The 14,697-nt window shown below is 47.5% G+C and overlaps 1 protein-coding gene across 1 annotated transcript in view; it reads left to right on the top strand.

Annotated features, from left to right (window-relative positions):
• The window catches only part of sulf1 (sulfatase 1), a 95,824-nt gene extending 81,824 nt beyond the window's left edge, over nucleotides 1-14,000 (top strand). Inside the window, exons 15-20 of the mRNA XM_063206387.1 lie at nucleotides 828-1,000; nucleotides 1,931-2,073; nucleotides 3,857-3,980; nucleotides 6,920-6,953; nucleotides 10,110-10,163; nucleotides 13,885-14,000. Of these exons, the coding sequence (XP_063062457.1) occupies nucleotides 828-1,000; nucleotides 1,931-2,073; nucleotides 3,857-3,980; nucleotides 6,920-6,953; nucleotides 10,110-10,163; nucleotides 13,885-13,918 (562 nt within the window). The 3' untranslated portion in view covers nucleotides 13,919-14,000. The remainder of the gene's footprint in view (nucleotides 1-827; nucleotides 1,001-1,930; nucleotides 2,074-3,856; nucleotides 3,981-6,919; nucleotides 6,954-10,109; nucleotides 10,164-13,884) is intronic.
• The last annotated feature ends 697 nt before the right edge of the window (nucleotides 14,001-14,697 follow it).

Raw genomic sequence — 14,697 nt, 5'->3', positions numbered from 1 at the left:
GGCTGGCTTGTTAGCTACTAATCAGTCCCACCAGGAAATCACGGGCATTTTCTCAAAAATGTGCGATCTGAATTGCCCGATGGTGCATGAGTATTTCCACAAAATCGTGATAAAAGTTGCAGAGCTTCTTACTGTGTTGTTGCGATTTTGTTGCGGCATGAAGTGAAAGGTGCGTTAGTCTAATACATGCCTATTTACTGTCTGTATGAGAGACACGTGAAGCATGTGTTTAGCTGAATCTATAGCCTGCTAGCTCCTTATGGCTATTATATCAATAAGGCCTTATTGGCCATGAGCAAATATTTATTGAATACATGCCTATAAAAACTGTTGATTTTGCTTCATATATGTTCTATACTGTAAGTCGACCATGCACAAGTCACTTGCAGACAAAGTTAATTAAATAAAATAAAGGGTTTTTGTTTTGTTTTTTTTAATTATATTTTTTAGGGGCTTTTTATGCCTTTATTGACAGGATAGTATGAGATGTTGACAGGAAATGAATGGAAGAGAGAGATGGGGGAGGATTGGGAAATGACCCCGTCCGGATTTGAACCGGGGTCCCCATGGGGTGGGCATGATAGCCCAGATGTGGTGGGCTTACTTAGCGAATAAAATAGAGTTTGAATGATCCTGTTATGACATCATGGGAGCTGTCATGTGACCGCTGTCATGTGTGCAGGGAGGGAGGCTGATTCCTTTATCAGTCTCTGTTATTTATATTAGGACTGAATTCCTAACTGACCTCACATGTCGATCATAATTGTCCCACCTCCGTGCCATAAAGCTGTGGTTTGATTGGCTCTCCTGTCTGTCCGTCACTGCAGGGAGGCGCAGCAGGAGGTGGACGGCAAGACGCTGTACAACGAGATCCGGAGGAAGAAGAAGGAGAGGAAGGAGAGGAAGAAGGAGAAGGGGAAAGCACACAACTGCAGCCTACCGGGACTCACCTGCTTCACACACAACAACGACCACTGGCAGACTGCCCCCTTCTGGAACTGTGAGTCAACTGCACCCTCTGCATCCATGTACATTGCACTTTTCTGACACTTTTTGTTTTATCAAAAGCAACTTACAGTTGTTATTTTATTGTCAGGCTGTTGGTTACAGTCCCTGGAGCAATGTGGGGTTAGGTGCCTTGCTCATGGGCACTTCAGCCATGGATAGAGGTGTAGGGAGGGGTGAGGTGGGAATCGACCCTACAACCCCCTGATGGAATGACCAAGTAGAGTAGAGTAGTAGAATAGAGTAACTTTATTAATCCCCAGGGAGAAATTCAGGAATCCAGTAGCTTGCATGAATAATACACAAATAAACAAATGCCCACATTTCAAGACACAAATAACACAGGAATAGTCAGGGAGGGGAAAATAAAAATAAAAATAGTAAAGATAAAGTCCCTAACCACTAGGCCACGGCTGCCAGAAACAGATTGGGGACAGTAAAACATTACGTTAGATGGCTAGTTGTTTAATTGAATACATATGATACAGCCCTTTGTGTGTGTGTGTGTCCTGTGTGTGTGTGTGTGTGTGTGTGTGTGTGTGTGTGTGTGTGTGTGTGTGTGTGTGTGTGTGTGTGTGTGTGTGTGTGTGTGTGTGTGTGTGTGTGTGTGTGTGTGTATGTCCACTGTGCGTGTGTGTGTGTGTGTGTGTGTGTGTGTGTGTGTGTGTGTGTGTGTGTGTGTGTGTGTGTGTGTGTGTGGTGTCCCTCCAGCGGGTTGCTTCTGTAATAACGTGTGTGTGGTGTGTGTGTGTGTGTGTGGTGTGTGTGTGTCTGTGTGTGTCGTGTCCCTCCAGCGGGTTGCTTCTGTAATAACGTGTGTGTGTGTGTGTGTGTGTGTGTGTGTGTGTGTGTGTGTGTGTGTGTGTGTGTGTGTGTGTGTGTGTGTGTGTGTGTGTGTGTGTGTGTGTGTGTGTTTTGTCTACAGTAGGTGGCTTCTGTGCCTGCACCAGCTCCAACAACAACACCTATTGGTGTCTTCGCACCATCAACGAGACGCACAACACACTCTTCTGCGAGTTCGCTACCGGGTTCCTGGAATACTTCGACCTCAACAACGATCCGTACCAGGTACTACTGTCACTCAGTAAACAGAATATATAATAAGCCGATCCGTACCAGGTACTGCTGTCACTCAGTAACCAGAATATATAATAAGGCCCTCTCACTATACCAGCGGTCCCCAACCTTTCTGGGTCAGAGGGCTACCAGGGGCCATCCGAGGGCTACTGAGAGCTAACCGAGGGCTACTTTTGTTCAAAATCTTCTATTGATGTCTTGATATCATTCCCAAATCACACTAGATTGAATGATAATTTGCTTATAAGTTATAAGGAAATATTATTTATAGGCTATGAAGAAATAATCTCATATTTACATTAAGAAAAGCATTAACTCTGACTAAAATCTTGTAGTCGTGACTGTTTATTAACATGCTTGGTGGGCACCTCAGAAGCTCCTGGAGGGCTACCTGGCGCCCGCGGGCACCACGTTGGTGACGCCTGCACTATACCATACTGTACTATACTGTCACCCAGTAACCAGAGTATATAATAAGCCCCTAGTAACCAGACTATATAATAAGCCCCTCTTATATCCATACTGTACTATACTGTCACTCAGTAACCAGAATATATCATAATCCCCTCTCACTATACTATATCATAATCCCCTCTCACTATACTATATAATAAGCCTCTCTTACTATACTATACCATACTGTACTGTCCCTCAGTAAGAGCGCGATCACACACAACGTGGATTTCTGCCTACAATCTGCGATGCGCGTCCAGCTGATTAATCAAAAGTGACCACACCAAGCGCGGATCCACTGCCTTTTCGAATGCGGTGACTGGGCAACGTAACGACTCAACTGTCACTCGCAACGTAGCCGAATCGATGCCGCTGTGTCATTAAATGTTGTGAAAACATACACAAAATGCTTTGTCCATTAATCTATGTAAAATAAATAGAAGACGAGCTCTCTTCTTGCTCCCCTAACGTTGGACAGTGAATCTGATATGAATGTTGATAACGGTCTCCTATCGAACATCTGGAAAGCCGCCGCAGGTGTTGCACCTTGAGTTGAACTTTTTTCAACTCGATCCGCCCGGCGCAAAGAGGCGGAGAATCCGCAACCCGCCTTGCGCTGATATTACACGCGTAATCCGCTCATTTTCATTGACAAACAATAGAACACATCCGCCTCCTACTGTAAAATATGCGGTCTGTGTGATCGCGCCGTAAGACTATGAGCCCCTCTCCTCTAATGCAGACGTTATGAAATAGGTATTATGAACTTTATTACAGGCTCTGGGCCCAATCGGAAGACACACAACATGTAGCCACATAGTAAATACATATACTGTAGATCAGGGGTTCCCAAACTTTTTTCCTTGCGCACCCCCTTGTACATTTCAATGTGGTTCGCGCACCCCCTAAGCCAATGTTTTGGTGTACTTATGGCCACTCAAATATGGCTTCACTGCCCAAATCATTGCACATTATGCAAAGTCATTTAGGGAATCCTTAGACTTGATGTTTCTTCAAGCAAACAATTCACCATACAACTAAAAACGACTTAATTTTAATTAATGCTGTATATAAAAACACATATCCGCCATTGCTCAATTCAGCTCGCGCACCCCCTTGTGTGTGTGTGTGTGTGTGTGTGTGTGTGTGTGTGTGTGTGTGTGTGTGTGTGTGTGTGTGTGTGTGTGTGTGTGTGTGTGTGTGTGTGTGTGTGTGTGTGTGTGTGTGTGTGTGTGTGTGTGTGTGTGTGTGTGTGTGTGTGTGTGCGTCTGTGTGGATGTGTGCATGCATTCACACGTTCTTAAATGTGTGTGTGTTGCAGCTGTCCAATACAGTATTCACGGTGGATCGCGACATATTGAATCAGTTGCACCAACAGCTGATGGAGATGAGGAGCTGTCAGGGACACAAGCAGTGCAACCCCCGACCAAAGGCCTCCGACACAGGTAGGCATCCCCCTCTCCTCCCCTCGCCTCTCCCACTCCCTCTCACTCTTCCTCTTCCTCTTCCTCTCCTCTCCTCTCCTCTCCTCTCCTCTCCTCTCCTCTCCTCTCCTCTCCTCTCCTCTCCTCTCTTCTCCTCCTCCCTCTTCCTCTTCCTCTCCTCTCCTCTCCTCCCCTCTTCTATCCTTTCCTCTCCTCTCATCCCCTCTCCTCTCCTCTCCCCCTCTCCTCTACTCTCTTCTCTCCTCTCCTCTCCCGCTCCTCTCTCCTCTCCTCTCCTCCTCTCCTCCCCTCTCTCCTCTCCTCTCCTCTCCTCTCCTGTCCTCTCATCTCTCTATCCTCCTCTCCCCTCCTCTCCTCTCCTCTCTCCTCTCCTCTCCTCTCCTCTCCCGCTCCTCTCTCCTCTCCTCTCCTCCTCCTCCTCTCCTCCCCTCTCTCCTCTCCTCTCCTCTCCTCTCCTCTCCTCTCCTCTCCTACTCCTTTCCTCTCTTCCTCCACTCCTACATCCCCCTGCCGGGCAACAGTGTCCATTGTGCCTGTCTTCCGTGTGTGAACACTGAATGGGTTTCAATGGGCCACACTTTATATCCAGTGTCCCCTGTTTCTATTGACTGCATTGACTGGAACGAAGAGTCTTAATTAAGGAACTCTTGCTGTTAGCAATACATTACTGAAAAGTGAAAGTAAATGTATTAATGTGTTATATGCAAAACTATCACTATTGCACTCACTCACTATTTTGGACTATGGAGGACACTTCATGTAAAGTGAGGCCCGATATGAACTGAGCATTGTGTTGCGTCGTGTTTGTATGGTGTTTCCACATGATTTAGAGTTAATGATGAGGTTGTGTCTATCTAACTGTGGTGTTGGCATGATTGATGGATTCGTGGAATGATTGATGGATTTGTGGAATGATTGATTGATTGATTGATTGATTGATTGATTGATTGATTGATTGACCCATGGCTATGTCTGGTGTCTGAGGGCAGTGCATGCTGCATGGGAATGAATCTGAAACGGTCGAAGATGATGAATGCACTCGTGTCACCTGCATCAACATCACCTCTCCTCTCTTCTCTTCTCTTCTCTTCTCTTCTCTTCTCTTCTCTTCTCTTCTCTTCTCTTCTCTTCTCTTCTCTTCCTCTCCTCTCCTCTCCTCTCCTCTCCTCTCCTCTCCTCTCCTCTTCTCTTCTCTTCTCTTCTCTTCTCTTCTCTTCTCCTCTCCTCTCCTCTCCTCTCCTATACTTCTCGAGCTTTCATCCAGAATAATAACTCCATCTCTCTCCCTCTATCACACTCACATATGCACACACACACACACGCACATGCACACGCACACGCACACATTACATTTTCAGGGTCTCCTGGGTATCCAGCGACCAACCTCCTGATCCTCAGTAACTCTCTGACTTGTTTCTGACACTTTCTCTCCCGTTTCTCTCTTCCCCAAGGCAAACAACATTAGTGGAAAACTCCCCGCGCCGTGTTGTCATGTTTTGACTGTGTGGTGTGGTGTGGTGTGGTGCATCAGCGTCAGACTTATTGTGCTTTTCAGGCCGACAGAGAACTTTGCTGTGATGCCAATTTCTCGAAACCTAATTTCAGGGTTTTTGACATTTTCACGGCAGAAAAGTGAGAGAATTCCAAGAAAGCTGAGTAAACCATGACAACAACACAGGCGTCAGCAGATCCATTTCGGGTAAAGTAAACACCAGAGCAGCAGGCGGTGGGAATAACGCGTTGTGAATAGCTAGGCCATGCGATAGGAGCACAGGGAGTATTACAGGCCCCGACTGGAAGTAGTTTTAAGGCTCAATTAGGGCATTATCGCATCAGAATGTAATATAAGCTCCCCCGTTTTCCTCCACAGACGTTGCCTTATAACTGCGTGGTTGCATTTCATGTCATGAACGGTAATCAATCCAATCTACAGTAGACGCCTGATATGATATTACGGGCTGGCGTAAGGCGCGTCGCTGACTCACTCGACAACGAGACCTCTGGTCGCCACGGCGATAGATTGATCAGTCGTCTGGGAGCTGATTGGTCCTGTCAGTTTAGCTAGCATTGGACGTCGTTACTTTTCATCTCTCTGGTGAAGCCACAACATCTCAGCTCTGCGTCAGCGTAAAGTGTTGCCGCCGTGTCTTCAACATGAGTAGTCATGGCGTCGAGGGAAAAATAAATCTATCACCAAAGGGATGACCTCAGTTCATGTAACGTTTAAGGTTTTTATATTTTTTTGTGTGTGTGCTCTCTCCCTCCAAACTATTTGTAATGTAAAACAGGCGTTGATCTGCAAACAGGATGGCCAACATTCCCAGTCACTCATCAGGTGTGCGATTTAGATATAAGTTTCTGCCTGACACAAAAAAAAAACGATACTTAATACTAATAGTTATAGTAGGAAAAATATGTGCTTTCTACTAGCAACGTAGAATTAACTAATAAAAAAAATATTTCAACGTGATGATCGTTTATATTACCAATTACTTTTGTAGAGAATGGTGATGGATGATAGATTTGTCCTTTAGGATTGCCACAGAGTTGTCTGGTCTCCTTTCAACTTTTATCACAGTCTCTCAACTCGCAGGGTTATTATTGTTTGCCTGCCACTGTACTCTCCCGTTTCTCTTTCTCTTTCTCTTTCTCTTTCTCTTTCTCTTTCTCTTTCTCTTTCTCTTTCTCTCTGCTAGTCCTCTATTTACCCCCTCTCTTGTTTTGTTCCAGACATGTTAACATTGCATTGCCTTTCTCCATAGGGTTGTGTATGCTGTGCATGCCATGCCATGCGAGAGGCAAGAGATTGTGAATGTTTGTTGTGAGCGACCGTGAGAGAGAGAGAGAGAGAGAGAGAGAGAGAGAGAGAGAGAGAGAGAGAGAGAGAGAGAGAGAGGCGTGCGTCATTAACATTGGACTGCTCTTATTTTCTCGATCAGGGAGTAAAGATGCCGGAGTCTATGAGCCACACAGGTATCCACACCTTTTTGTTCCTCCTGGCTTTCCGTAACCACTGCATGGGCCAGCTCATTCCACTAATCTCCCATGATGCATCAATGCTTTAAAAAAAAAAAAAAAACCCAGCAAACAAGCAAAGCAAAACAAACGATAATTCAGATGTGTGGTGTGCATGCTGAGACTGCTCTAACCATAACTCCGCTGTGCAAACGCCTCATTTTGAGTTGTGATTTTCATTTTGAGTTGTGATTTTCATTTTGAGTTCTGATTTTCATTTTGAGTTGTGATTTTCATTTTGAGTTGTGATTTTCATCTTCATTGTGTAAAGAGTGAGTGACGTCTCTTCACCTCCATAAAGATTATCACCACCATCCAAACACTGACTTAGGGGACAGCACCTCATCAACCCTACCCCCAGTTCCACTTAGGATCCCAACACCACCCCCATCCCCTACCTCCATACAGGGTACCCACCCCCACCCCTCACCTCCACCCCCATCCCCTACCTCCATACAGGGTACCCACCCCCACCCCCACCACCACCCCCTACCTCCATACAGGGTACCCACCCCTATCCCTTACCTCCACCCCCACCCCCATCCCTTACCTCCACCCCCACCCCCACCCCTACCTCCATACAGGGTACCCACCACCACCCCCACCCCCACCTCCTACCTCCATACAGGGTACCCACCCCCACCCCCACTCCCATCCCCTACCTCCATAGATTACCCACCCCCATCCCCTACCTCCATACAGGCCCCACCCCCATCCCCTACCTCCATACAGGGTACCCACCCCACCACTGCTCCAGCTTCGGGTTTGTGGGCTTGGATGTCCACTCCATTACACACCCATGGCCACCCAGGGTCCCCTCTCCACAGCCCAGTATTACCACACCAGGCCTGTCACGTCATCCAGTTCTCCCACCCAGGGTCCCCTCTCCACAGCCCAGTATTATCGCCCCCCCCCCCCCCCCCCAGTTTTCCCTCCCCTGTTCCAGCTTTGGGCTTTACTGGCTTGCTGGCTCTCCCCTTGTGCTTCAGCCATGGGCTCCTCTCATCTGTGTGCTCCAGTCCTGGGCTCCTCTCCCCTTGTGCTTCTATCATGGGGTCCCCTCATCTGTCTGCTTCTATCATTGGGTCCCGGTTTCTGTACCATGCTTCATGTTTTCACCTCCGTGTTCTCCTGTGTGTGTGTGTGTGTGTGTGTGTGTGTGTGTGTGTGTGTGTGTGTGTGTGTGTGTGTGTGTGTGTGTGTGTGTGTGTGTCTGGCTCTCCTCCATGTTTTTTTTCTTTTTGTTTTTCGTGTCCATGTTCTCTGCTGTACTCGTGTGTCTTGGCTGGTGCAGCTGGAGTTATTGCGTTATTGTGCTGTTTTGCTGTTCTGCTTGTGTTTCATTTCCATCCTTGCTTGTCCTCTCCTCCCTCTGGTTCTGATTCAGTTGACTTGTTGTGTTTGTGGAATATTTTCATACACACAAAAGAAACTTCATGTTTCGCTCCATCGTGATGAGTCATCGGGTTATTTTGTTACTGGTTTTGGTTTATCCTTAAAGCTTGCGCCAACAAAAGTATCTGCATTCAATTTCTCATAACAAGAGCTACAAAAAAATTACGGCCTACCCCAATTTGGTGTGGCCTATTTGGATTTATGGATTTGGTTTTATGCAAGACGCTTGCCAAAATCTCTTTCCAAATAAACGAATTTGCCCGGGCTTCTAAAAAAAATCAGTTTATATTTCTATTTTTGTAAATACTTTTTATATATTTAACAACATGATTGACATCACCAATGCAATTTTGTATCATTATCATCATCATTATCCCCGGTTTGATTCCATATCCAATCTGTTGTTCACCCTGCGGCCTCTCTTCTGTATGCATGTATGTGTGGTGCATGACTTCATGTTGCTCTGAAACTCCGTATATGTTTGTTTTGTTACGGTATTGCTATGGCAACGCAACAAGGCTGTGCTGAAGAACTGACAAGTGCAACGTTGCAACAGCTTTGATCTCCTCCAGCCTGTTAGCATAGGTCTGAGTGAAATGTACAGACTTCATTTACTCGGCAGTATATACGTAGCCTACGTGCGCTGCCATTTCACTGAAGCCAACGTGTTTCTCCATCCTGCCTCAGGCACACATCATTGAGAGATTTCCGTTCTCTTCACACTCACAATAGTATATTACTCATTACGTATTCAGCAGTGATGTCCAACCTGGATTCAGAGCCTATAATCCAGTGCCACATATTCCACATGCCCTGGCTAGCTATGCTATGCTGGCTATGCTAACTTAATAGTTAGGCAAGTAACGGTAGGGACACATACACACGAATTTGCGAACTTTGCCATTCATTCCTATGAGGGAGGCGAAAGCAAGCGAACAGGAGTGAAGCGAAGCGGAATTATTAAAGACTGTTTAATGTTATGCAAATGTGGAGCGAATTCGCCTGCCGCGCCCAATCAAATCAACAACATAACTTTTCCATTCCATTTGATTCGACGCGACGACCTGATGACGGTTGGATTTCGCCTCTTTTCGCTTCGCTCGCTTCGCCTCCTATGTGTCCCTACCGTAAGAGGAGGTCGTTTAGAATATGTGGCACTGGATTGAAGCCTCTGAATGCAGGTTGGTTGCACATCACTGCTCTACAGTCTACGCATTTTTTTAAACTAAAGTGGTTGGCAGCTGAGACACTTTTTAAACGTATATGGTTGTGTTTTTGAGAAGGTTACTGGCATTTGTTTTATGGTAGACCAGCGTAGCACAGTGTAGTCAAAGAAAGTGGATCTAATAAGAAGCGTCATTTTGTTTCTTTTCCGGTATCCACTTTATGTCGGGTGAACGCCCCTTTAGGAGACCATCGGTTAGGAGACCTTCGGAGTCCTGAGGTTGAGAATAAATCAAGTCCCCTTAGCGCTGTAGATGGCGGTAGCACACGTCTTGAGCAAGCACCTCAAAAAGAGAAGAAGAAGTAAGGGACAACGCCCCCTTAGGAGACCCAACTTGAGAACACGCTTTTGCATTGAGTGGGCGTGTTTTGCGATATCTTGGTTTGATTCAGTATTTTTGGTGTGGTGTCTCCTCTTCTTCTCGCCTGTCGTGTCCTCCTGACCTGACGCCATTTTGTGTGTGTGTCTCCGTCTCCGTGACTCCTGGTTTCCAGGCGACAGCAGCAGCGAAAGTGGCCCAAGCTGAGGAGACCTGTCCTCTCCCCCCTGTGAGTCTCCCTCAAGAACACATCATGTATGTGGACTCGCTCATAACGCCCCTCGCTCATAACGGCCCTCGCTCATTCATACCACTGGCTTATAACCCCATCATACCTCCATATTCCTGTGTTATATATACACAGCATTCATGCCATTCAACGTAGCCCTCGCTCATTATCCAGCCATGCCTTTAGCGTGTCCCCCTGTTCATGCCTTTAGCGTGTCCCCCTGTTCACGCCACCACGCCTTTAGCGTGTCCCCCTGTTCATGCCTTTAGCGTGTCCCCCTGTTCATGCCATGCCTTTAGCGTGTCCCCCTGTTCATGCCACCATGCCTTTAGCGTGTAGCCCTGTTCATGCCACCACGCCATAGCGTGTACCCCTGTCCATGCCACCATGCCTTTAGCATGTCCCCCTGTTCATGCCACCATGCCTTTAGCGTGTCCCCCTGTTCATGCCTTTAGCGTGTACCCCTGTTCATGCCACCACGCCTTTAGCGTGTAGCCCTGTTCATGCCACCATTCCTTTAGCGTGTCCCCCTGTTCATGCCACCATGCCTTTAGCGTGTCCCCCTGTTCATGCCACTATGCGTTTAGCGTGTAGCCCTGTTCATGCCACCATTCCTTTAGCGTGTCCCCCTGTTCATGCCACCATGCCTTTAGCGTGTAGCCCTGTTCATGCCACCACGCCATAGCGTGTACCCCTGTCCATGCCACCATGCCTTTAGCGTGTACCCCTGTTCATGCCACCACTCCGACTCCTTCAGGCCTGCTGATCCTCTGGATGTGCTGTGTTTTATATACAGTATGTACTCACTCATGCACCTTGCTCATGCTAGTTGACATTTGCATATTCTAGATAACCAATCATCTCCCTACGGCTCATCTCCCTCTTGCTTGTTTCACTGCCCATTGGAGACATCCATGTCATGCAATCTTTTCTAGTCTCCATTGGACCCATCTCCATACCATATCCTCTTATTCAGTCTCCACCCGTCACAGTACCACCCCATAGGCAGAGGAGACTGACATGTGTTTTGCAGTCATTCCGGTGCCATCCGGGGCCATGCATGTCTGTCTGTCTGCCTGTCTGTCAGTCTCTCTGTCTGTCTGATCTGTTCGTCTGTCTGTCTGTCTGTCTGTCTGTCTATCTGTGCGTCTGTCTGTCTGTCTGTCCGTCCATCTGTTTGTCTGTCCGTCTGTCAAGTCTTTCTGTATGTTTTTCTGCCTGTGTGTCTCTGTGCTTGCACCTGCGTGTTTGTGATTTTGTTTTTGTTTTTTGTTTTCTTTGCAAATGTTCTGATGCCTAAACCCGTGTGTGTGTTTATTATTCCCGTCTGTGCTCATCTGTTCTGCTTGGTTTGCTTTGCCATTTATTTCCTTCTTCATTTCCAGGTTGCCTTGGTTTGGTTCTATTGCCCCTCTCCCATGTTCTTCTGCCCCTCTCCCATGTTCTTCTGCCCCTCTCCCATGTTCTTCTGCCCCTCTCCCATGTTCTTCTGCCCCTCTCCGTTCCTGTTGCAGGGTGTATTATACTTTATGTCTGAGCGACTGCACAGCAGACTCTCCTGCCCAGACAGCATGGGCTCTTACTCAGTACACTAGGCAGTGTTACTTCAACACCACAGTGCATTAGGCAGTGTTACTTCAACACCACAGGGCATTAGACAGTGTTACTTCAACACCACAGTGCATTAGACAGTGTTACTTCAACACCACAGTGCATTAGGCAGTGTTACTTCAACACCACAGGGCATTAGACAGTGTTACTTCAACACCACAGTGCATTAGGCAATGTTACTTCAACACCACAGTGCATTAGACAGTGTTACTTCAACACCACAGTGCATTAGGCAGTGTTACTTCAACACCACAGTGCATTAGACAGTGTTAGTTCAACACCACAGTGCATTAGACAGTGTTAGTTCAACACCACATTGCATTAGGAAGTGTTACTTCAACACCACAGGGCATTAGGCAGTGTTAGTTCAACACCACATTACATTAGGAAGTGTTACTTCAACACCACAGTGCATTAGACAGTGTTAGTTCAACACCACAGTGCATTAGGCAGTGTTACTTCAACACCACAGTGCATTAGACAGTGTTAGTTCAACACCACAGTGCATTAGACAGTGTTACTTCAACACCACAGGGCATTAGACAGTGTTACTTCAACACCACAGTGCATTAGGCAATGTTACTTCAACACCACAGTGCATTAGACAGTGTTAGTTCAACACCACAGTGCATTAGACAGTGTTAGTTCAACACCACATTGCATTAGGAAGTGTTACTTCAACACCACAGTGCATTAGACAGTGTTAGTTCAACACCACATTGCATTAGGCAGTGTTACTTCAACACCACATTGCATTAGGCAGTGTTACTTCAACACCACAGTACATTAGTTAGTGTTAGTTCGATAATAAAACACTTAGAGAGTATAGGACCTAATGCACGCCATACACACGCAAAACGTGAAATGAAGTGTTAAAGGGACACTGTGTAATATTTCCAGAATTCATGCTGCATATTCACAAATGTTACCCTTTTCATGATTACTTACCACCATCGTTAATTCCAATTCCGAGTATTCATTATGACTGGGGAAAATGTTTCATACACGAAAAGGTGGAGCTTCTCCATGTCGGCCATTTTGAATGTCTGGAAATGGACATTTTTAGCTGCAAAACGTTCTGTACTTTGGTTAAAGATCGAAAAGATGGAAAAGATTTAATGAGCAGCATAGTTGCAATACCTACTCTGGCCTCTATCCTGCACAGCGCACCTTTAGAGGTTCTTAATAAGAACCCTGTTCATGTATGGAAAGTGCAGTTTCCCCTGTCATAATGAATACTTCAAATGTGATGCTGGTGGTAAGTATCTGTCAAAAAGGTAGCATTTGTGAATAGGCAACTTGAATTCTGGAAATAAACTACTAAAAATATGACACGGTGAAACTTTAATGAATTCCCCCACAATGACAACTGAGGCCTATTTGAAAATCCTTCGATTTTATTTTTCATTTTTTTCCAGTGCCTGTTTTCCGGAGTGCATCAGGTCCTGTGGTCTACTACTATGTGTTGAATTAACACTGCGGATCCTATTGGGAATGGGGGAATGTTGTGGCCTTCAGTGTTGAGTGCTGGGTGTCTTAGACGCAGCGTTGTGGGTACTGGGGAGATACGTGTTTCACAGCGCATGGTGTCTTAGATGGATTAGTGTGGTGGGACTCAGTGCTGAGAGCAGACTCAGAAGAAAGAGAGAACATTCTGTTGTTTGTTACTTTTTCTTTTGTTGTTGTTTTCGTTTTTTTTTTTTTTTTCCTTTGGGGGTCGGCTGGGCTTATGGCTTGCATTTCTGTGTGTGTGTGTGTGTGTGTGTGTGTGTGTGTGTGTGTGTGTGTGTGTGTGTGTGTGTGTGTGTGTGTGTGTGTGTGTGTGTGCGTGCGCACGTGTTAGTTGCTGGTGTGGTGTGCCATTGTGCTTTTGTGTATCATCAGGGCTGTGGTGAGTGCTGGCTCCTCTGGCATCAAGAGGGAAGGCATGACTGACTGTCTGCATGTCTCTTAGCGGCCGTCTACCAAAACACTCCCCCTGTGTGTGTGTGTGTGTGTGTGTGTGTGTGCCAAGTTGTGCGTCTGCATCTGTGTGAGCATGCTAAATTAGAAGCAGTTCACCCAGCTAACAGTGTGTGTGTGTGTGTGTGTGTGGTGTGGTTTCCCGCAGAACACAGCCCGGATGGGAGGGACGACAGGGTTAAACTGCCCAACCTGACGGAGGATTTTGATTGGCTGGAGCTGGCCGACCTGTACCGCGTGCAGGAGGGCCTTTACGAGCGTCGCCACGACTACCAGCTGAGCCCGGACAACTGGGCTAACTTCCAGAAGGATGTAGATAGAATGTTTGCACTGCTGAGCAACCTAAAGAGACTGAACCACAGCGATAAGCTGTCGGCCCTGGCGGAGGGGGGGTCTGGGGACGGGGAGGGGGAGGGGGAGGGGAGAGGAGGGGGGGAGGGTGCCACACTGACGCAGGACACATGGGTGCGAGCGGTCACCCCGAGCATCGCGTCTCCAACCCCCTCCATACTGACACGGGGGGACACATGGGTCGCCCCAAGCATTGGTCCTCTAGCCCCCACCACCATCGTTACCCCAAACGCCCCCCCTCCTCCTCGAGAGCCCAAAATGGAGGCCCTGAACGAACTCCCCGAGCTGGCGCATCCACCCCCTCCCCCACCCCCTGCCTGGCTCTCTCTCCCTGCCCCCCCCCCCCCCTCCAGCCACCACCTCCGACCCCCCCGGCCTCGTCCTCGGCCTCGCGGCGACACCTGGATGCTGCTGCCGCCAGACAACCAGCTGGAGCTGGAGGCAGTCGCCCATGGCGACGGGGATGCTGACGATGGAGGCGGTCTGAGCGGCAGCGGCCCCACGGAGCTGGAGACCCGCCTGGAGCACCTCCTCCGAGGGGAAGCAAGCCCCTCCTCCTCCTCCTCCTCCACCTCCTCCTCCTCTTCCTCCTCCTCCTCCTCCCATCAGC

This window comes from Engraulis encrasicolus, chromosome 9 (genome assembly GCF_034702125.1).
Source record: "Engraulis encrasicolus isolate BLACKSEA-1 chromosome 9, IST_EnEncr_1.0, whole genome shotgun sequence".
Lineage (NCBI taxonomy): Eukaryota > Metazoa > Chordata > Actinopteri > Clupeiformes > Engraulidae > Engraulis > Engraulis encrasicolus.
The sequence above is the reverse complement of the archived record's forward strand: the minus strand, read 5'-3'. Positions and strand labels throughout refer to the sequence as shown.